At 37.6% G+C, this 22,662-nt stretch overlaps 1 protein-coding gene across 7 annotated transcripts in view; it reads left to right on the forward strand.

Moving 5' to 3' along the window:
- Nucleotides 1-22,662, forward strand: part of ZNF277 (zinc finger protein 277) — a 123,123-nt gene that overhangs the window by 86,966 nt on the left and 13,495 nt on the right. For all 7 annotated transcript variants that reach the window (XR_013829822.1, XR_013829823.1, XR_013829824.1 and 4 more), the window contains exons 5-9: nt 470-561; nt 4,834-4,944; nt 6,960-7,092; nt 19,829-19,896; nt 22,100-22,196. Coding sequence is in view for 4 of the 7 variants with exons in the window: in XM_079931871.1 (XP_079787997.1) it covers nt 470-561; nt 4,834-4,944; nt 6,960-7,092; nt 19,829-19,896; nt 22,100-22,196 (501 nt within the window). In the remaining 3 variants the exon portion in view is untranslated. The remainder of the gene's footprint in view (nt 1-469; nt 562-4,833; nt 4,945-6,959; nt 7,093-19,828; nt 19,897-22,099; nt 22,197-22,662) is intronic.

Below are 22,662 nucleotides of genomic sequence, written 5' to 3' on the forward strand. Positions count from 1 at the left end.
CTTATAGTAATCTCATAATGACTGATTAAAGACTGGATTCAGGGTGATGGCATTGGGAATGGTGGAGAGAAGTAATATGAAAGTCCAAGTGAAAAATTGATCAGAACTTGATTACAAACTAAACTGAGAATTACAGAAAGGAGCACATTTTTGCTTTTGGAAGAGAGTGAGGTTGGGAGATGATTAATAAAGACAGAGGAAGGACAGAGTAGTGAAGGATGGTGAGACCCTATTGACTTCAAGTTTCCTACATAGCTATCCTAATGGTATGTTGTCTGGCATTTAACAGTATAGACTTGGAGTTTAGGTACAAGGACAGGAATGGAGAAATTCAAAATATCATCAGTGTTCACATACTTCCTTTTATGCTTCTACCCCAATTTCCTCCCATCCAGACTATGACATTTTTCATTAGCTAACTATGGATTTATTAAAGATAATATCATATATCTGTGTTTCTATTTTACAGAAAGAAATTCTGGAACAACAGCAACAAGAGCGAAATGATAACAGTTTTCAAGGCAGTTGTATGTTTTGCAATGAGGAATTCCTCGGAAACAGGTAGCAATTATTTATGTCTTTAAATTTTACTGTTTTTCATCTGAAGACTTACCAAAACATCCACAATGGCTATATAGACTAAGTTCTATGGATTGGCTCAGAACCCTTTCATATATCCACAGTAATTTTTTTTTAATCCACCAGACATCAAAGATGGAATGTAGTTGCTCTAAGCAGAGTAGGGGGATAAATTTTTTAGATGCCAGAAATAGAATTGTGTTTAATGTTGTAGGGCTTTTTAAATTGTCCGACAGGCAAGACCACGTGCAGCAAACTACAACAGACGTGCCCTTCTGTATAAACCTGTTAACGCTAAACCTTTGGCTGGGACTTCCCTGGCAGTCCAGTGGTTAAGGCTCTGTGCTTCTACTGCAGGGGCCACAGGTGTGATCCCTGGCTGGGGATCTAAGATCCCAAATGCTGAGCCAAGTGGACAAAAAAAAATCCTTTAGCAGTTTTTGGTGTTTCACTTTTGAACATTAAAAATGATAAAGATCTAAGGGGGAAAACAATGGGGAATTGGTAATTCTGTCACCAACCCCAACTGGCCCAAAACCAACTGGTGTACTGTAATTCAGTTCTAATGCTAACCACCCAGAGTTAGCATCAGACTCTACAGGTTTAAGGGCATCATCCCCAACAAGCCTGCCCACACTTCAGACACCAGCCACAAGTTTAGGGGTTCCCCAGGACACCTGCACTTTTGACCAACTGGCTACGAATTCATGGCTACCCACCAATAATTTGCATAGGTTCATTAATTCACTAGAATGGCTCACAAAACTCAGGAAAGTGTTCATCATAAAGGATACAGATGAGGAACAGTTAAATGAAGAGACACAGAGCAGGGTCTGGATGGGTCTTGAACACAGAGCTTCTATGCCTTATCCTCAAAGAATCAGGATATATCATCTTCCTGGCACATCAGTGTATTTACCAACCAAGAATCTTCACTGAGTTTTGGTATCCAAAATTTTTACATGCTTCATTATGTAAGCATGATTGATTTAATTATTGAACTTAATCTCCGGCCCCTCTCTCCTTTCTGGAGGTCAGGGTGGCTCTAAGTCCCAACCCTTTGATCACATTGTTAGTCTTTCTGGTAACCAATCCCCATCCTGAAGCTTTCTAGAGGCCTACCACAAGTCACTTTATTAGCAAAGGTAATCTGATCATAGAGAAATTCCAAGGATTTTTGAAGCTCAGTGCCTGGAACCAGGGACAAAGATCAGACAAATTTCTTTTTATGCAACAGTAATATTTACAAATGTACATTCACTTAAATATAAGTCATGAAGTTGTAACCTCTAGGAAATGGGAATAGTTTCAGTGACAGCATACAATGGACAATCAGAAAAATATCATTCTCCCACCCACTTGAATGAAAGCAGTCTTTAGTTTCTAAAAAAAAAAGAAAAGCCTAGCACAAACTGACATCGTTGTCTGAAAAACATTGAAGAGGAGAGGGTAGCTATTTGTTTGAATTTAGAAAAGGGTTTGGATGAAGCATCAATGTTGAAAACACCAGTGATGAAGATTTGATTCTCATATAGAATCAGTTAGCATGGAGAAAAATCTGTGCCAAGGTCACTAATTATGCTCTAACCCTGTCAGTTTCAAAGGGCTTTATGAGGATGGCAGTGAGGACCACCTCACTATCAAAAAGTTTACCAAGCATTGCTACTTCTTTTTAGCATGTTGTTTCTGATTTTATGTTAAAACTATTATTAACCTAGTGAGGAGATGTGTGATTATTATTAGGAATCTCTAGTATTAAAAAGCTATAAATATTTTTATATTTATATAAAGTTTATTTTATAAAAAAATTTTATATTTATATAAAGCTTAAGTTTTTATGATAAATGTAGGGACTGATGTGATTTGAAGTATATGTCCATATGATATGAAATTCTGATAATATTGGTATTTTAACTTACTGAATATTGGTGCTCCTATAATTCCTAATATAATCCTCCTGTTATTTTCTACCTGTATCTGTATTCTCTGTTGACTGGGGTGACATGGGAATTAAGTGAACTCCTCAGTAGTTTTGATTGACTATGTCATTGTTCTCTAATAAACAAAATTTTTAAGAAATTAACCAATGACAAAGATAAGCAGCATCTCATTTTTATAAAATGTCCCCTTCTGCAGTTCTTGTTTATGAAAAGGTCAGTTTATAATAAAAGATTAAAGATATAAACTGATTCCAGCTTTGTACGTTATTAGCAATACTTTGGGATTATATTTGTGTCCTCCCAGCCTAGGGACATAAAAAGAATAGAAAGACAAAGGACATGGGTTAATGATAAGGATAGAAGAATAAGTACTTTCTTGCTATCCTACATCTATCTCCCCTCTCCTATACACTTTTGACTCTGGAATGTATGAAGCTATTTCTTTCAATCTTAATCTAAAATGTGTCTCCTGTAAACAGCATATAGTTGGATCATGTTTTTTAATCCATTCTGCTAATCTCTGCTTTTTGGTTGGAGTGTCTAATTTATGTTTAATGTAATTACTGATGAGATGGGATTACTTAGACCATTTTGCTGTTTGTTTTACGTTTTAAGTTTCTTTTTTTTATTTCTCCCCTCCATTACTGCCTTCTTTTTTGTTAAATAGATATTTTCTAGTGTACCATTTTTATTCCTTTGTTTCTTTTACTATATTTTTTGAGTTATTTTCTTAGTGGCCCATTCACTATCCACTACAATTCACTGGAGATTACAATTAACATTTTATTTATTTTTTTATAAATTTATTTATTTTTGGCTGCACTGGGCCTTCGTTGCTGCGCATGGGCTTTCTCTAGTTGCAGCGAGCGGGGGCTACTCTTCATTGTGGTATGCAGGCCTCTTGTTGTGGTGGCCTCTTGTTGTGGAGCACGGGCTCTAGGCGTGCAGCCTCAGTAGCTGTGGCACAAGGGCTCAGTAGTTGTGGCTCTCAAGCTCTAGAACGCAGGCTCAGCAGTTGTGGCTCACGGGCCTAGCTGCTCCATGGCATGTGGGATTCTCCCAGACCAGGGCCCAAACCCATGTCCCCTGCATTGGCAGGCGGACTCCCAACCACTGTGCCACCAGGGAAGCCCCTAACATTTTAACTTAAAACAATTAGGTTCAGATTAATACCAACGTAATTTCAACAGTATACAAAAACTTTGCTCCAACGTAGCTAGCTCTTTCCCCACTCCTTTGTGCTACTGTTTTCATACAAACTACATCTTTATACATTATAAGCTCATTAACATGTCTTTAAAATCGTTACTTCATGCAGTTATTTTTACATCAGATATGGGAAGAAAAGATTTGTAAACAATAATTCATTTAATACTGCCTTTTATATTTGACTGTGTAATTACTTTTACTGGAGATTTTTACTTCTTTATGTATGTTTGAGTTACTATCTAGCATCCTTTCATTTTAGCCCAAAGGACTTCTTTTAGTTTCTTGTTGGGCAGGTCTGTTAGCAGTGAATTTTCTCAGGTTTTGTTATCTGGGACCTGTCTTGATTTCATCTTCATATTTTTTCTTGGTATGGGTCTCTCTGATTTATTATACTTGAAGTTTATTGGGCTTCTTCTGTTTGGATTAATGTTTTCCATCAAATTTGGGAAGTTTTTGGCCATTATTTCTTCAAATATTCTTTCTTCCCCTATCTTTCTTTGCCTTTTGGGAATCCTATTATACAGATGTTGGTAGATGGGATGGTGTCTGAGGCTCAATTTATTTTTCTTCATTCTTTTTTCTTCTGTTCCACAGACTAGAAAATCTAAATTTATCTTCAAGTTCATTGGTTCTTTGTTCTGCCAGTTCAGTTTTTCTTTTGAGACCTTCTAGTGAATTTTTCATATCAGTTACTGTACATTTCATCTCCAGATTTGTATGTTTTTTTTAATTTCTGTTTTTTTATTAGTATCCTCTTTTTTATAAGATATTATTCTCATACCTTTTTTTGATTCTTTAGACATGGTTTTCCTTAATTCTTTACACATATTCTTATTGTCTGATTTAAAGTCTTTGTCTGACAAGTCCAACATTTGGGCTTCCTCAGCAACAGTTTCTGTTGACTTTCTTTTCATATGATAGTGCTTATATGCATACTTTTTTTATAACATGTCACTATTTCATAGCCCAAATGTGTGTTTCAGTGTTTATTAACCTTTGCTTGTACTTCTAATTAGTGTTGTTATCATTATACAAACAATACTCATGACCTGATTTGCTCCTAGATAAGTTGTAAATAATGCAAATTACTCAAATTTCTTCCTAGATCTGTTCTTTTGAACCATATGGCCAGAGAACACACTTTCAACATTGGGTTGCCAGACAACATTGTAAACTGCAATGAATTTCTGTGTACATTACAGAAAAAGCTTGACAAGTAAGTACTTTTTTATGAAACACGACCTGAAGCTGTCTCAATCTTGGATTCTGTTTTGAATTTTTAAAAATTAATTTAATAGTCAGAAGTAACTCAAGAAATGGAATTTTCTCATTTCTCGTGTTGGAGGAGTTCACATTTTGTATGACAATCCTTATTTTTTGTAGATCATATTGCCTTTTAGTAGTTTTAAAATATAAATGTCTTATATACCAAACAATGTATATGCCATTATAAGGTATGTTATTATATAGGGTATGAAAAATATACTTAACCAGCCTAAGAAAGAGAATGTTATTATTTCCTTTGAATCTCGCTGTGTGCCCTTCCTCATTAGTATCTCCCCCAGAAACCACTATTCTTCATTTCGGATTCATAATTTCTTTACTTTTCTCTATAATTTTTCTACACATTTAGTAAAGTAAATATATTGTCACATTGCTAGATGTTATTCAGTTTTATGTGAAACATAACATACTGATTGCATTCTTTTACCTTTTAGTATTTATTCACATTTATATATCATAACACTCCACTTTTCTCAAGGTCATATTCTGGCAACCGTGAGTATCTAGAGTTTAGCTTGTAGAAATAGGGAAGGAAATTCTCTACATCACCAAAATGGCTTTCAAAAATCTATCCTCTTTTCTTTCTAGGAAAGGGCCCAAGATTTTACTCTCAAAACCTAGTTTTATTTATTTAATATAATACTAATGAATGTGGTATCTCAGACCACAACATTTGGAGCAATAACATTGAGAAAGAAATACCCATTATAAAAAGTTCTGAATTCAAATTCTGGTATCAACAGTACATTAAAACAAGTCTCTTTACTCTTTTATTGAATGACCATTCATTTATAAAATAATACCAGGTGTGCTTTCTAGCAAGATTAGCAGTAATGATATCCCTAATCAACTTATTGCCCATAAATTGTTTACTATAAAAGAATATAGTTACTTCTGTGGCATAAGAAATAATTGAAAGGGTGTTTAGTAAAGATGAAAAAGAATTCAGAATAGAAACAACAACTGATTTCAGTCATTTTGTTGTCGAACCCAAGTTCAGTGCCCAACACACAGTGAGGCCAAACAAACCAAAACATCAGAGTTTTGGTTTTTGAATAAGTTTTCATGTATACTTATTCTGTGTTACTCCAGAAAGTAGAACTCTAATGGCTGTTGGGTAATCCAGGCAGTATCAACTGTCAAGCTTAGTATGAGAAAGACATTTTGTTAGTAATCTGTTCAAAACTGGTCATTACTGCCTCATTAGGTAATGAATTCCCAGTCAGTGGAAATATTCTAGCAGAAGATACATGCGAATGATAAGATAGTAAAAATAGCACTTACTGTATGCTATGAATGTGCTAGGTATTTTATTCGTATATATATCAATAAATTAAACATGTATACATACATTTATATTTTGTGTGAATTGTTATCATGATTATGAATTTATGTGCACATATATGTATACATTATCGTAAAAATTCTCTAAAATGTATGTTTTATCATCAGGTTAGCAGAAAATGAGCGGTATCAGAGGTGTCAAGTAACTTGACCACGTCCCACAGCTGGCGCTAGGAATCAGACCTGCAAATTAGGTCACAGGATATATCAAACCATGGACTAATTGTTATACTCAATGGAGGCAACCAAAGCTAGTTATCATATATTTATTTGAAGAACATACCTACATTTTCATTTTTAGAATAGGTAATTCGATTAGTAAAGCACCAAAATCATTTTTGGATAATTGCTATCTATATCACAGTTTTAACTAAATAGCCAAGTTGGCCAAGTTAGCCGACTACAAAATAAACCACAGCATGCATCCTCTAAAGCCAAATGAATAAAATGAAAGGGATTCCAGAAGGGTATCATATGCCATTTGAAGATTCTGTGAGTCCTAAAATGAATAAATTATAAGACCCAATAATAATAATAATAAAGGGCTATGCAACAACTATTTCAGAGACTTATTTAATCTCAACATTTGTGTCTTTCTTGTAGCTTGCAGTGCTTGTACTGTGAAAAGACCTTCAGGGACAAAAATACACTTAAAGATCACATGAGGAAAAAACAGCATCGTAGGATCAATCCTAAGAACAGAGAATATGACCGATTTTATGTCATCAATTATTTGGTAAGGCTTTCTTTTCTCTTCATAAGTTACAATTTGATTGCATATCTACAAACATCAAAATGTAATTGAGGGATTCTTTCAAGCAATGATTATCTTTAAAATGGTTAGTTTACAAAGCGTAAGTTGATTTGATTTGTCTTTGATTTGCCAGATGTTTATATAGTAAAAAGGTCATGTCTCTACAACTCATAGTGATCTTGATAAAATAAATAAATAAATAACCATACATACCTGGATAGCCATGCATTGCCCCCCATTGATTGTCCATTACCATGAGTACAGGGACTTCTGTACTCTACTCAGAAAACGTTGTTGACTTCTGGATGTGCTAGATGCTATGCTAGATAAATGTTTACAGACAGTCTCTTCACTTATTCCTTTTTCCCCCATTAAAATATCTTCCCGTTTCTCATCAAATAAATAAATAAATAATAAAAATTTGTCTTTGTCATTCTCTTGGGCCAGCTTATTTCTAATGGAAATTTTAGAGAAACCAAGTGATTTCACTCAGCAAGAGGACTTTCATTTTTTGGACTAGTAGGATGGACTAATGGGGATACCATGTCAAAGATTTTAAATACTTTCAAAGCTCTCCTAGCCCAGAAACCTCAGTACCATTTGCTGGCCTCTATAGATTACAGTCCCTTTTATTTAAGAAGATGTATTCAGTTGCAGACAAATGTCCATCTCTACAGGGGCATTTGGAAATTTGAGAAGGGAATTTTGATTAACACAATGACTGGAGAGTGCCCCCAGTCTGCTGATTTTTTTAGGTATACATAACAAAGGACGGAAACTGTTGCAGGAAGGGACACCCCTTCCAGGGCCGAGAGTGGGCTCTTATCTAACGCTCAGAAATGTATTGTCCAAGGAGACAGACGTGCTGACAAAGCAAGAGACTTTAGTGGGAAGAGGCACCTGGGTGGAGAGCAGCAGAGGGAACCCAGGAGGAGTACTCTGCCACGTGGCTCACAGTCTCAGGTTTTATGGATGGTGATGTGGTAGTTTCCAGGTTGTCTCTAGCCAATCATTCTGACTCATGGTTCTTCCTGGTGGCGTGCACATCTCTCAGCCAAGATGGATTCCAGCAAGAATGATTCTGGGAGGTTGGTAGGACATATGGACTGGCATCTCCTCTCTCCTTTTGACCTTTCTCAGATTCTTCCAATTGGTGGTACTTTGTTGGTTCCATGTTCCTTACCAGGATCTCCTATTGTACAATAAGTCATGCAAGTGGTTATCGTGCCTATCCAGTGTGGGCAGTTTCAGTCAGTGGTTCCCTAACAAAACTACTCATGAAAACAGAGGGAGTTAAGTAGTTCTCCAGTAGAATTGAAATAAAGATCGGCCCTGAACCAAGATGGCGGAGTAGAGGGATGTGCTCTCACTCCCTCTCGTGAGAACAGCAGAATCAAAACTAGCTGATGGACAGTCATTGATGGGAAGACACTGGAACTCACCAAAAAAGATACCCTACATCCAAAGACAAAAGAGAAGCCACAATGAGATGGTACGAGGGGCACAATCACAATAAAATCAAATCCCATAACTGCTGGGTGGGTGACTCACAGACTGGAGAACACTATACCACAGAAGTCCACCCACTGGAGTGAAGGTTCTAAGCCCCACGTCAGGCTTCCCAACTGGGAGTCCGGCAACGGAAGGAGGAATTCCTAGAGAATCAGACTTTGAAGTCCAGTGGGATTTGATTGCAGGACTTCGACAGGACTGGGGGAAACAGAGACTCCACTCTTGGAGGGCACACACAAAGTAGTGTGCACATCGGGACCCAGGGGAAGCAGCAGTGACCCCATAGGAGACTGAACCAGACCAACCTGCTAGGGTTAGAGTGTCTCCAGCAGAGGCGGGGGGTGGCTGTGGCTCACTGTGGGAACAAGGACACTAGCAGCAGAAGTTCTGAGTGTGAGCCCTCCCAGAGTCTGCCATTAGCCCCACCAAAGAGCCTAGGTAGGCTCCAGTGTTGGGTTGCCTCAAGCCAAACAACCAACAGGGAGGGAACCCGGCCCCAGCCATCACCAGTCAAGTGGATTAAAGTTTTACTCAGCTCTGCTGACCAGAGCAACAGTCAGCTCTACCCATCACCAGTCCCTCGCATCAGGAAACTTGTACAAACCTCTTAGATAGCCTCATCCGCCAGAGGGCACACGACAAAGGCAAGAAGAACAACAATCCTGCAGCCTGTGGAACAAAAACCACATTCACAGAAAGATAGGCAAGATGAAAAGGCAGAGGGCTCTGTACCAGATGAAGGAACAAGATAAAACCCCAGAAAAACAACTAAATGAAGTGGAGATAGGCAACTTTCCAGAAAAAGAATTCAGAATAATGATAGTGAAGATGATCCAGGACCTTGGAAAAAGAATGGAGGCAAATATTGAGAAGATGCAAGAAATGTTTAACAAAGACCTAGAAGAATTAAAGAACAAACAAACAGAGATGAACAATACAATAACTGAAATGAAAACTACACTAGAAGGAATCAATAGCAGAATAACTGAGGAAGAATAAAGGATAACTGACCTGGAAGACAGAATGGTGGAATTCACTGCTGCAGAACAGAATACAGAAAAAAAATGAAAAGAAATGAAGACAGCCTAAGAGGCCTCTGAGACAACGTTAAACGCAACAGCGTTCGCATTATAGGGGTCCCAGAAGGAGAAGACAGACAGAAAGGACCACAGAAAAAATTTGAAGAGATTATTGTTGAAAACTTCCCTAACATGGGAAAGGAAATAGCCACCCAAGTCCAGGAAGTGCAGCAAGTCCCATACAGGATAAACCCAAGGAGAAACACACCGAGACACATAGTAATCAAATTGGCAAAAATTAAACACAAAGAAAAATTATTGAAAGCAGCAAGGTAAAAATGACAGATAACATACAAGGGAGCTAGCATAAGGTTAACATCTGATTTCTCAGCAGAAACTCTACAGGCCAGAAGGGAGTGGCATGATATACTTAAAGTGATGAAAGGGAAGAACCTACAACCAGGATTACTCTACCCAGCAAGGATCTTATTCAGATTTGATGGAGAAATCAACAGCTTTACAGACAAGCAAAAGCTAAGAGAATTCAGCCCCACCAAACCAGCTCTACCACAAATACTAAAGGAACTTCTCTGAGGGGGAAACACAAGAGAAGAAAAGGACCTACAAAAACGAACCCAGAACAATTAAGAAAATGGTCATAGGAACATACATATCAATAATTAGCTTAAACATGAATGGATTAGGGCTTCCCTGGTGGCGCAGTGGTTGAGAGTCCGCCTGCCAATGCAGGGGACACGGGTTCGTGCCCTGGTCCGGGAAGATCCCACATGCCACGGAGCAGCTAGGCCCGTGAGCCACGGCCGCTGAGCCTGCGCGTCCAGAGCCTGTGCTCCTCAACAGGAGAGGCCGTAACAGTGAGAGGCCTACATACCGCAAAACAAAAAACAAAAAAAAAACATAAATCGATTAAATGCTCCAACCAAAAGACAGAGGCTTGCTGAATGGATACAAAAACAAGACCCATCTATATGCTGTCTACAAGAGACCCACTTCAGACCTAAGGGCACATACAGACTGAAAGTGAGGAGATGGAAAAAGATATTCCGTGCAAATGGAAATCAGAAGAAAGCTGGAGTAGCAGTACTCATATCAGATAAAATAGACTTTAAAATAAAGCGTGTTAATGTTAGAGACAAGGAAGGACACTACATAATGATCAAGGGATCAATCCAGGAAGAAGACATAACAATTATAAATGTATATGCACCCAATATAGGAGCACCTCAATACATAAGGCAACTGCTAACAGCTATAAAAGAGGAAATCGACAGTAACACAATAATAGTGGGGGACGTTAACACCTCACTTACACCAATGGACAGATCATCCAAACAGAAAATCAATAAGGAAACAGAACCTTTAAATGACACAATAGATCTGATAGATTTAATTGATATTTAGAGGACATTCCATCCAAAAACAGCAGATTACACTTTCTTCTCAAGTGCGCACAGAACATTCTGCAGGATAGATCACATCTTGGGTTACAAATCAAGCCTCAGTAAATTTAAGAAAATTAAATCCTATCAAGCATCGTTTTGGACCACAATGCTATGAGATTAGAACAGGGAAAAAAACGTAAAAAACACAGACACATGGAGGCTAAACAATATGTTACTAAATAACCAAGAGATCACTGAAGAAATCAAAGAGGAAATCAAAAAATACCTAGAGACAAATGACAATGAAAACACGACGATCCAAAACCTATGGGATGCAGCAAAAGCAGTTCTAAGAAAGAAGTTTATAGCTATACAAGCCTACCTCAAGAAACAAGAAAAATCTCAAATAAACAGTCTAACCTTACACCTAAAGGAACTTGAGGAAGAAGAACAAAAACCAAAGTTAGCAGAAGGAAAGAAATCATAAAGATCAGAGCAGAAATAAATGAAACAGAAACAAAGAAAACAGTAGCAAAGATCAATAAAACTGAAAGCTGGATCTTTGAGAAGATAAACAAAATTGATCAACCATTAGCCACACTGATCAAGAAAAAGAGGGAGAGGACTCAAATCGATAAAATTAGAAATGAAAAAGAAATTACAACAGACACCTCAGAAATACAAAGCATCCTAAGAGACTACTACAAGCAACTCTATGCCAATAAAATGGACAACCTGGAAGAAATGGACAAATTCCTAGAAAGGTATAACCTTCCAAGACTGAACCAGGAAGAAATAGAAAATATGAACAGACCAGTCATAAGTAATGAAATTGAAACTGTGATTAAAAATCTTCCAACAAACAAAAGTCCGGACCAGATGGCTTTGCAGATGAATTCTATCAAACATTTAGAGAAGAGCTGACACCCATCCTTCTCAAACTCTTCCAAAAAAATTGCAGAGGAAGGAACACTCCCAAACTCATTCTGTGAGGCCACCATCACCCTGATACCAAAACCCGACAAAGATACTACAAAAAAAGAAAATTACAGACCAATATCACTGATGAATATAGATGCAAAAATCCTCAACAAAATACTAGCACACAGAATCCAACAACACATTGAAAGGATCATACACCATGATCAAGTGGGATTTATCCCAGGGATGCAAGGATTCTTCAATATACGCAAATCAATTAGTGTGATACACCATATTAACAAAATGATGAATAAAAATCATATGATCAAAAAAAAATCATATGATCATCTCAATAGATGCAGAAGAAGCTTTTGACAAAATTCAACACCCATTTATGATAAAAACTCTCCAGAAAGTGGGCATAGAGGGAACCTACCTCAACATAATAAAGGCCATATATGACAAACCCACAGCAAACATCATTCTCAATGGTGAAAAAGTGAAAGCATTTCCTCTAAGATCAGGAACGAGACAAGGATGTCCACTCTTGCCACTATTATTCAACATAGTTTTGGAAGTCCTAGCTATGGCAATCAAAGAAGAAAAAGAATAAAAGGAATACAAATTGGAAAAGAAGAAGTAAAACTGTCACTGTTTGCGGATGACATGATACTATACATAGAGATTCCTAAACATGCCACCAGAAAACTACTAGAGCCAATCAATGAATTTGGTAAAGTTGCAGGATACAAAATTAATGCACAGAAATCTCTTGCATTCATATACACTAATGATGAAAAATCTGAAAGAGAAATTAAGGAAACACTCCCATTTACCACTGCAACAAAAAGAATAAAATACCTAGGAATAAAGCTACCTAGGGAGACAAAAGACCTGTATGCAGAAACTTATAAGACACTGGTGAAAGAAATTAAAGAGGATACCAACAGGTGGAGAGATATACCATGTTCTTGGATTGGAAGAATCAATATTCTGAAAATGACTGTACTTCCCAAAGCAATCTACAGATTCAATGCAATCCCTATCTAATTACAAATGGCATTTTTTACGGAACTAGAACAAAAAATCTTAAAATTTGTATGGAGACACAAAGGACCCCTAATAGCCAAAGCAGTCTTGAGGGAAAAAAACAGAGCTGGAGGAATCAGACTCTCTCACTTCAGACTATACTACAAAGCTACAGTAATCAAGACAATATGGTACTGGCACAAAAACAGAAACATAGATCAATGGAACGGGATAGAAAGCCCAGAGATAAAGCCTCACACCTATGGTCAATTAATCTATGACAAAAGAGGCAAGGATATACAATGGAGAAAAGACAGTCTCTTCAATAAGTGGTGCTGGTAAAACTGGACAGCTACATGTAAAAGAATGAAATTAGGACACTCCCTAACAGCATACACAAAAATAAACTCAAAATGGATTAGGGACCTAAATGTAAGACCGGACACTATAAAACTCTTAGAGGAAAACATAGGAAGAACACTCTTTGACATAAATCACAGCAAGATCTTTTTTGATCCACCTCCTAGAGTAATGGAAATAAAAACAAAAATAAACAAATCGGACCTAATGAAACTTCAGAGCTTTTGCACAGCAAAGGAAACCATAAACAAGATGTAAAGACAACCCTCAAAATGGGAGAAAATATTTGCAAACGAATCACTGGACAAAGGATTAATCTCCAATATATATAAACAGCTCATGCAGCTCAATATTAATAAAACAAACACCCCAGTCCAAAAATGGATAGAAGACCTAAATAGACATTTCTCCAAAGAACACATATAGATGGCCAAGAAGCACATGAAAAGCTGCTCACCATCACTAATTATTAGAGAAATGCAAATCAAAACCACAATGAGGTATCACCTCACACCAGTTAGAATGGGCATCATCAGAAAATCTACAAACGACAAATGCTGGAGAGAGTGTGGAGAAAAGGGAACCCTCTTGCACTGTTGGTGGGAATGTAAATTGATACAGCCACTATGGAGAACAGTATGGAGGTTCCTTAAAAAACTAAAAATGGAGTTACCATATGAACCAGCAATCCCACTACTGGGCATATACCCAGAGAAAACCATAATTCAAAAAGACACCTACATCCCATTGTTCATTGCAGCACTATTTACAATAGCCAGGTCATGGAAGCAACCTAAATGCCCATCGACAGACGAATGGATAAAGAAGATGTGGTACATACATACAATGGAATATTACTCAGCCATAAAACAGAACGAAATTGGGTCATTTGTTGAGACATGGATGGACCTAGAGAGTGTCATACAGAGGAAAGGAAGTCAGAAAGAGAAAAACAAATATTGTATATTAATGCATATATGTGGAATCTAGAAAAATGGTACAGATGAACCAGTTTGCAGGGCAGAAATAGAGACACAGATGTAGAGAACAAACGTATGGACACCAAGGGGGGAAAGTGGCTGGGGGGTGGGGGTGTGATGAATTGGGCAATTGGGATTGACATGTATACACTGATGTGTATAAAATGGATAACCAATAAGAACCTGCAGTGTAAAAAAATAAATTAAATTTTAAATATTTTTTAAAAATTAAGGCTCAAAAAAAAGATGGGGAATTCTGGTTCTGACACTTTTCTAAAGCAAATGGAAATTGTTTTTTGCTCTGAAATTTGAATTTTAATCCGAACCCATTGGCCACGAAAAGCATAATTGATAATAATGAGCCATTTTATGTATTGGACAGAAACAAGCATATTCTGAATTATATTGGAAATCTCTGCTTTAGGATAGAATTTTTGCCTGTTCTAACTAATCCTTAGCATATTAAAAGAAAATTCCCCTTGAGAAACAAGTGGAATAAGGGTGTCTGAAGATTGGCTCTGAGAGGTCGCCATGGTTTGCTACACATGTTTTACAACTAGCTACAGGCAAAGGCACCCTTTGAGTCTTTCAGTCTTCTCTTGAAATCACTCAGTCGTTAATTCCTAGAGCAAACGCTGCTTCAGGGCCCAGCCCAATCCTACAGGGGGTGGACTTCAGTGTTAACTCTAAGAAATATTGAGCTACTGCCGAAAGCTGTGGAAGCAATTTAATAGCACTTCTGGGGCTCTTTTAAACTAATAGTCAAGAGCTTGGGTCTAGCAGAACATTGTGTATAGCTGGAGGTGTTTATCTTTTAGAGGAGACTTCAAAGAAACTGCTCACTCAAATTCTGCTGTCACTTTTAGAAAAGTTTGATACTTCATTCCCTGGGCATCAAGTAGTGTGACTGTGAAAACTGAAATTATCCGTTGGGACCAGCTGTCTCTAGATGAGTGTGCTAGATTGTACTGCCCACAGAGTGCCCAGATTTCATGTGGGATGAATCATGACTTGAGAGAAGTGCTTCAAGAGAATGTAAAGGCTTCAGTAACATATAAAATGAAAATTAAATCATTTTAGGGTAATATCGTTAGAAGTTTTTGGTTTGGTTTTAACTAGGAGCATTTGAGTACCTGATATGTGCCAGGTACTGTCTTTGGTATTTAAATTAAGTCTTTTACTCTTAACCAAAGCCTTATGACACAGGTTTTGTCATTATCCTCATTTATAGATTAGGCAACTACAGCACAGAGAAGTTCAGTAATTTTCCCAGGGTCACATAGCTGGAGCTTTCTGCATCAGTTTCCTTCAATTTTTCCTCAGTTTTTACAATTGAAATAATAGTAGTACCTACCTCTTATACTTTGGATTGGGTTTTTTGGTCAATTAATGGTGATAAATTCATAATGATCTACACACACACACACACACACACACACACACACACACACACTTTTGCCTATTGTCTTTTACACCAAACTAGAAAGTGAAGCAAGGTCAAGGTAAAACTAATCAGCTCCTTAAGGGCTCTAACCCACAACCTTAGCCATCTTAGCTATATGCTTTCCCATTGAGGCCAACAATAAGATTTGTTTTTTCTTTTTTGACCACGCTGCGCGGGTTGCATGATCTTAGTTCCCCGACCAGGGATTGAACCCAGGGCCCCGGCAGTGGAAGTTCAGAGTCCTAACCACTGGACCACCAGGGAATTCCCATTTTGTTTTTTAAAAAGCTAAAAAAAAGAAAAAGAAAAGAAATGAGAGACATTCATTGTTTATTCCTCTGAGGGAAAAGGCTGACATAAGTATGTGGATGTGGGTAAAAGATTGAATTGTTGTGTTGGTAACTGGTGTCTGCACATCCATTTCTCACATCCTCTTCCCTTCAGAAGCAATTTCATTGGCTGCATACATTCTACAAATGTTTGAGTGACTTCTAGGTACCAAACACTGGTGGAACAGAAAGAAAAATATGACAGAACAGGTGGTTGATTTAAGCCACTACTTTCAAGGAATTTAGAGGTTGGTATGAGAACCAGACATGTAAACACATTAATTTCAGCACTTTGTAATGGTGTGTACAGAGTTAATGTTTCAACCTCTCCTGTAGCAGATCTATATAGTCGTTGAGTCATGCATCCACAGTGTCTCACCTCCAAGGAGAATTTTCAGACCAGCAGTAATGGAAGCATCCAGGATATTCCTGGCAAGATACGCTCTGAGAGTCATAAAAGGTGGGAGAGCCATAAAAGGTGTCCCGATCCCTGGTCGGGACAAGAGGCTGTTTTTGGTCTCTTCTCAGCTCAGCAAATTGATAAATTCCTTTTTCTTTCTTGGGTGAAATAATTTCCATGTTTAATTACTCATATCAGTTTTTTAATATTAACAGACTTGCAAATAAGTATATTAAAGGTCTTTTGCATGGTCTAGATTATCTACTTAGAGTTCTTGCTTTATTTTCTCACAAACAGAAGGGTTCAGTGGAGAGTGGAGCAAGCTAAGGGGACGAGGTCCCAGGCAGTTTCACATTCAAATACCCCTGCCTCAGAGGGCAGCAGACTGCTTAACATCATCACTGAGGCTTCACCTACATATTCCTAAAGTGCTCACGTTTCAAGCCCTAAATTTTTCTAAAGGGAACTATTTTTACAGTGATACTATCATTTTGACTTAATTTTTTTTTATTTTTTAAATACACAAAGCCATTTGTAACAAAAGTAGGCTCTTAACCTGTTTTTCAGTTTTGTTATAGTTCTCTCTCCTGCAGTTATTAATATTTACATTTAAAACACTGTTTCTGTTTCTCGTGGATTTCTTGTGTAAGCACGTGTTAAGTTTTTTCCATGTTTTTTTGCACCCTGTCATTGATCATAAGCCAGCTGATGCAGAGGTTTGAGGAAGTGTTCTGAACATCTTTACTGGCATGCCTTCCAAACTTTGTTTTTCTTATATTCTTTTCTTTCCTAACATGATTCATTAGCAGGCACAGTGTCTTAATTAGAGACTAAATTTTTTTTCTCTTTGGGTCTTATTTCTGTAATAAGTCATATATTTAACTGTACCAAGGCAGAGCACTCTAGGAAAGTCTCAGCCGCTGTCGCATGCAAATCACTTGTTTCCTATTCTAATGAACACAGAGTTCCATTTTTCTCTCAAATGGTAAATGGTTAGTGCTGTATTGCCTAGATAAATCCCCGTGTTGTACTTAATACTGAGAAAACTGCAAAGTAATGCTTTGACACTGGAAGTTTGACAGTGAAAGATATTTTTCATCATTTGGGGCTCAAAACATTTATTGATAAGTAACATTTGCCTGTATTGTTGAGAATGATAGTACCCCAAATGGCCCATCAGGGTATTAGTCCAAGTCCAGAGAGACATAAAAGATTTAATTCATCACCAAAAATTCCATCTAACAAGGATCCTGTTGGCAATGGTGAGGCCATTCTTGATGTTCATAATGATGCTTAGACACTTCATGACTACTCTGGGAAGTACATTATAGAGTCCAAATTAACTATCTCTAATGACGTTATGGTAAATCTCTGCATGTCTGAGTTTATGCGTCATTTAGCTGATAGGTAATGACAGCTTCAAAACCTCTCATTAAGTTGATGAATGATAGCTTTTCTCTAAATCATAATGGCTCTTGTAGTTCTTTGTTTTTAGTTAAATGAATACCTTTTTAGAAAAAAACAAATGTTCATGAGGTGAATTCTGGTAATGTTTTTCCAAAAGAAGGATATCTGTATTATATCAGGTGAGGTTGGACTTGACAGTTGCCATAGTTTAACTGCTTGAAAAAGTGCCCACTAGTATTTCTACATCCTTCTTTAATGCACTGTCTGCTTTTGCATGGCATGGTGGGAAGATTGAGTGGAGAGAAAAGAAAGGACAAGAGAAAGAAAGAAAGGACTCAAGGGATAAAAGAGACATGGTTGGGCCAAAAGAAATCATTCCTTCTCATCACTACATAAAGTTTTGCTGAAACTATGACTAAATTTTCCAGACATAGCCCTAAAAGGGTGGAACTCCTCCATGAACTGTAAGAGATAAAAGGGATTTGAGTAGATATTTGAGTACCTACTATTACCTGGTACCATGTACCATGTGCTTTTTATACATTAACTATTTAACCACATTACGAAACCTTTTGAGGTAGGATCTAAATTGACATCATATTTTTTAGATGTTTTCAGTTAAAATTCAATTCAAAATATACTTCTAGTACCCACTGTGTGCCCGGCTCTGGAAATGTAACAATGAACAAAGGCCATGTCCAAACAGACATTCTAGTGGAAAAGACAGAGAGCAAATAAGAAAACAAATAGATACACAAAATGATTTCAGGGTGTGATCAATGCTTTGAAGAAAAATAAAACATCCTAGAGGAATAAAAAGTAACTTGAAGGAGGGGTGTTTTAGACAGAGTAGTCAGAAAAAGAGGTAGTAGCGTTTAAGCAGAGACCAGGATGACAGAGCCATGTTAGGATATGTGAGGGAGCAGTGTTTCAGGCAGACGATGCGACAAGTACAGAAGTAACTGGGTGGAAGTCAGCTTGCTGTGTTCAAGCAATAGCAAAAGAGCAGTCTGGCTGGAGCCAGCTGAGCAAGAGAAAAAGTGGTGGGACATAGTGATGGAGAGGGAGCCAGGGCAGAACATGGAGGCCTTATAAGCCATGGTAAGGCCTCTGAATTTTGTTCCGAGTGTGTGAGAAGCCCTGGGAGGGGTCATACAAACAGGGAGGTACCCTTTAGAAAGCTCACTGTGGCTGCTATCTGGGAAATAGACTGTAGGAGACCTCAAATAGAAACAGAGTCCAGCTAGGAGGATGTTTCAGAGTCTCTGTCAAAAGATATTAGTGGGGTTTTGTTTGTTTGTTTGTTTTTTGTGGTACACAGGCCTCTCACTGTTGTGGCCTCTCCCGTTGCGGAGCACAGGCTCCGGACGCACAGGCTTAGCGGCCATGGCTCACGGGCCCAGCCGCTCCGCGGCATGTGGGATCTTCCCGGACCGGGGCACAAACCCGTGTCCCCTGCATCAGCAGGCGGACTCTCAACCACTGCGCCACCAGGGAAGCCCATTAGTGGTTTTTTTTAAAAGATCCCCAAGAGATTCTTATGTGGATCCAGGGTTGAGAAACGCTGATTAATATTTGAGAGAAAAGAATTTCACTGAAAGCTTATTACTGCTTCTTCAAAAAGAAAAACATATGAAAATATTATTAAACATTTTTGCATATTTTTAAAATGTTTGATTTAGGATATATCCCAAATCCTAACCATTTAGGATATATCCTGAATCCTAAAATTTGATTATCATTTCTTATCCGTGAAATAACAGCTTTAATATATTCTGCTTGTATTATTTTAAAACCATTTGCGTTTGGGTTCTGTCTTGTTTTGTTTTTGAGTTCTGTGTCTACTTTCTCCTTTCGCCTCTTCCTCCTTCACCCCTCCTGTTTATCTCTAATCCCTCTGTTCTTCCTACAAAGGAACTTGGAAAATCCTGGGAAGAAGTTCAACTAGAAGATGATCGGGAGTTGCTAGATCATCAGGAAGAGTAAGACTTATTATTGATGCTACTTAATTACAGTGGTTTAAGAGAAGGAAAACAGTTCCTTAGTTTGATTTAAAATTACCATTCTGAAAAGACAGAGTAAAAAGAAAGAGAACCCTCTCTCTAAGCCATGCATCATTTCATGTAATATAGTAAAAACTTGAATTCAAAATAACTTCTCATACCAGTCAGAATGGCCATCATCAAAAAGTCTGCAAATAATAAATGCTGGAGAAGGTGTGAAGAAAAGGGAACCCTCCTACAGTTTTGATGGGCATGTAACTTGGTGCAGCCACTGTGGAGAACAGTATAGAGGTTCCTTAAAAAACTAAAAATAGAGTTAGCATATGATCCAACGATCACCCTCCTGGGCATATATCTGGAAAAGGTGAAAACTCTAATTTGAAAATATAAATGGGACTTCCCTGGTGGTCCAGTGGTTAAGATTCTTGGTCGGGGAAGTTCCACGTGCCGTGAGGTGTGGCCAAAAACAAAACAGAAAAAGAAAGAAAAAGAAAAGATACATGCATCCCAATGTTCATAGCAGCGCTGTTTACAGTAGCCAAGACATGGAAGCAACCTAAATGTCCATGGACAGTTGAATGGAAAAACTGTTTGTGGTATACAAACAATGGAATATTAGCCAAAAAAAAAGAATGATATAATACCATTTGCAGCGATATAGATGGACCTAGAGATTATCGTACTAAGTAAAGTAAGTCAGACAGAGAAAGACAAATATCATATGATATCACTTGTATGTGGAATCTAATAAAATGATACAAATGAAAAAATAAATAAATAAAATGATACAAATGAACTTACTTAGGAAACAGAAATAGACTCACAGACATAAAAAACAAATTTATGTTTACCAAAGGGGGAAGGGGGGGTAAATTAGGGGTTCAGCATTAACAGATATACAGTCCTATATATAAAATTGATAAACAACAAGGTCGTACTGTATAACACAGGGAATTTTATTCAGTATCTTGTAATAACCTATAATGGAAAAGAATCTGATAAAGAATATATATGAATATAAATATATATGTATATAAAAGAATATGTATATAAATATATATGTATATAAAAAGATTTTATACATATGTATATAAAAAACTGAATCACTTTGCTGTATACCTGAAACTAACACATTTTAAATCAACTATACTTCAATAAAAAATAATAATCATAATACCAAAATAACTTGGACATAAGAATCACTAAAGCAACTGTTATTCCAACTAAATAGTGTTTTGCTACTAAAGCTATTCATTGACCACACAGGTAGTATATAATTCAGAGAAAAATATATTCCAAAGTGCTTTGCTTATTAATCCCTTGGTCCCTAGACCTTAAAGTGATATGATCTTTGAACTCTCTCTCCATGCTGCTTGCCATTGGAGTAGTGAATATAACTCAATGGAGGTTAACCTTGTTCTGTGTTCACCCCGTTGATGACTAACGTAAAACAGTCACAGCTTCTTTGTTTGAAATTATAAGCTTGAGAAGTATTCTTTTCAACCTAAAAGGATTCCCTGTTATTCATTCTCTTTTCATTCAAAGCTGTTCAGCCTTTTGTCTCTCCCAGGATTTTGGTTCTCCTGGTTTAGGAATGACAAAAAGTTGACAGTATCTCAAAAAATAAATGCAATGAGGGGAGAAAATGGTAAAAAGGGCCCTGTATGCCTTTTGATTTCTCTATTTGCCATAAAATTTAACACTTGCCCCATTTAAAATGATCAGTATTTCCCACATGATAGATAAGGGTTTGCCTTTTTAAAATACTCCATTTATCATGCAGAAACACACTCCCAGCACTGCACCTCACAGCATGCGCACTTAGTGGTCATGGTTAATGAGAGAGAGCTTACATTTTCTGATATATCTTCTCTGCAAATTAAAGCTGGTTTTCTCAGAAAGACATTGCACTGATCTCGTAGTGAAATAGCTGCTCGGAGAGGCAAATGTAAGAAAATGGAGCAGCACCTGTTTACTATTTATATTAATTTCATGGTGCTACTTTGAATTTCAAAAACTGTATCAAAAAGTCATAATATGATATGACAGTCTTTACAGAAATGTCAGAGTTGAAAGAGAATGGCAGGGTTTCCTAGGGAGCAGAAAGTAATACCAAGTCACTGTGCAGGATGCCCTCTTAATGAAGAGAATCTCCATGTTTGCTGTTTTCTTTCTAACACAGTGACTGGTCTGATTGGGAAGAACACCCTCTCTCTGCTGTCTGCCTATTTTGTGAAAAGCAAGCAGAAACAATTGAGAAATTATGTGTGCACATGGAGGTGAGACACTTTTATTCATTTGAATTTTGTTTCGTTGTTCCAACAGGGAGAAGCTGATGATAACTGCAGCCTCATCATCTTACACCTTTAGTTTCTCAATTATTTTCCCCTTCCTAAAAGTGCTATAAGCAAAACAGAAGAGACAGGGCAGGTCCATGGAGGAGAACTAGAACTCAGGGCAGTTAAGTACAACTGACTGGACCTGGGTGAACTGTTAGTTTGGGATTTCACAGACCACTGATGCCATCCCACCTCTGAGATGCTTATGAGATAGTTCTGGCCTAGACTGTGGGATCTGCAACCACGATTAACAATACCCAGGATATGGACAGGTTCTGAGTCTTTTTCCAGTGCTTCCCATGCTGGTGAACAAGGAGAGCAGAAAGAGAAAAAGATGCCGTTTACAGAGCCCTTGGGGGAAATGGGGGTGGGGGAGCCATGGAGGTGGAGAGGGCACAGGGTGTGG

The sequence above is a fragment of the Stenella coeruleoalba genome (assembly GCF_951394435.1).
Source record: "Stenella coeruleoalba genome assembly, chromosome: 9".
Lineage (NCBI taxonomy): Eukaryota > Metazoa > Chordata > Mammalia > Artiodactyla > Delphinidae > Stenella > Stenella coeruleoalba.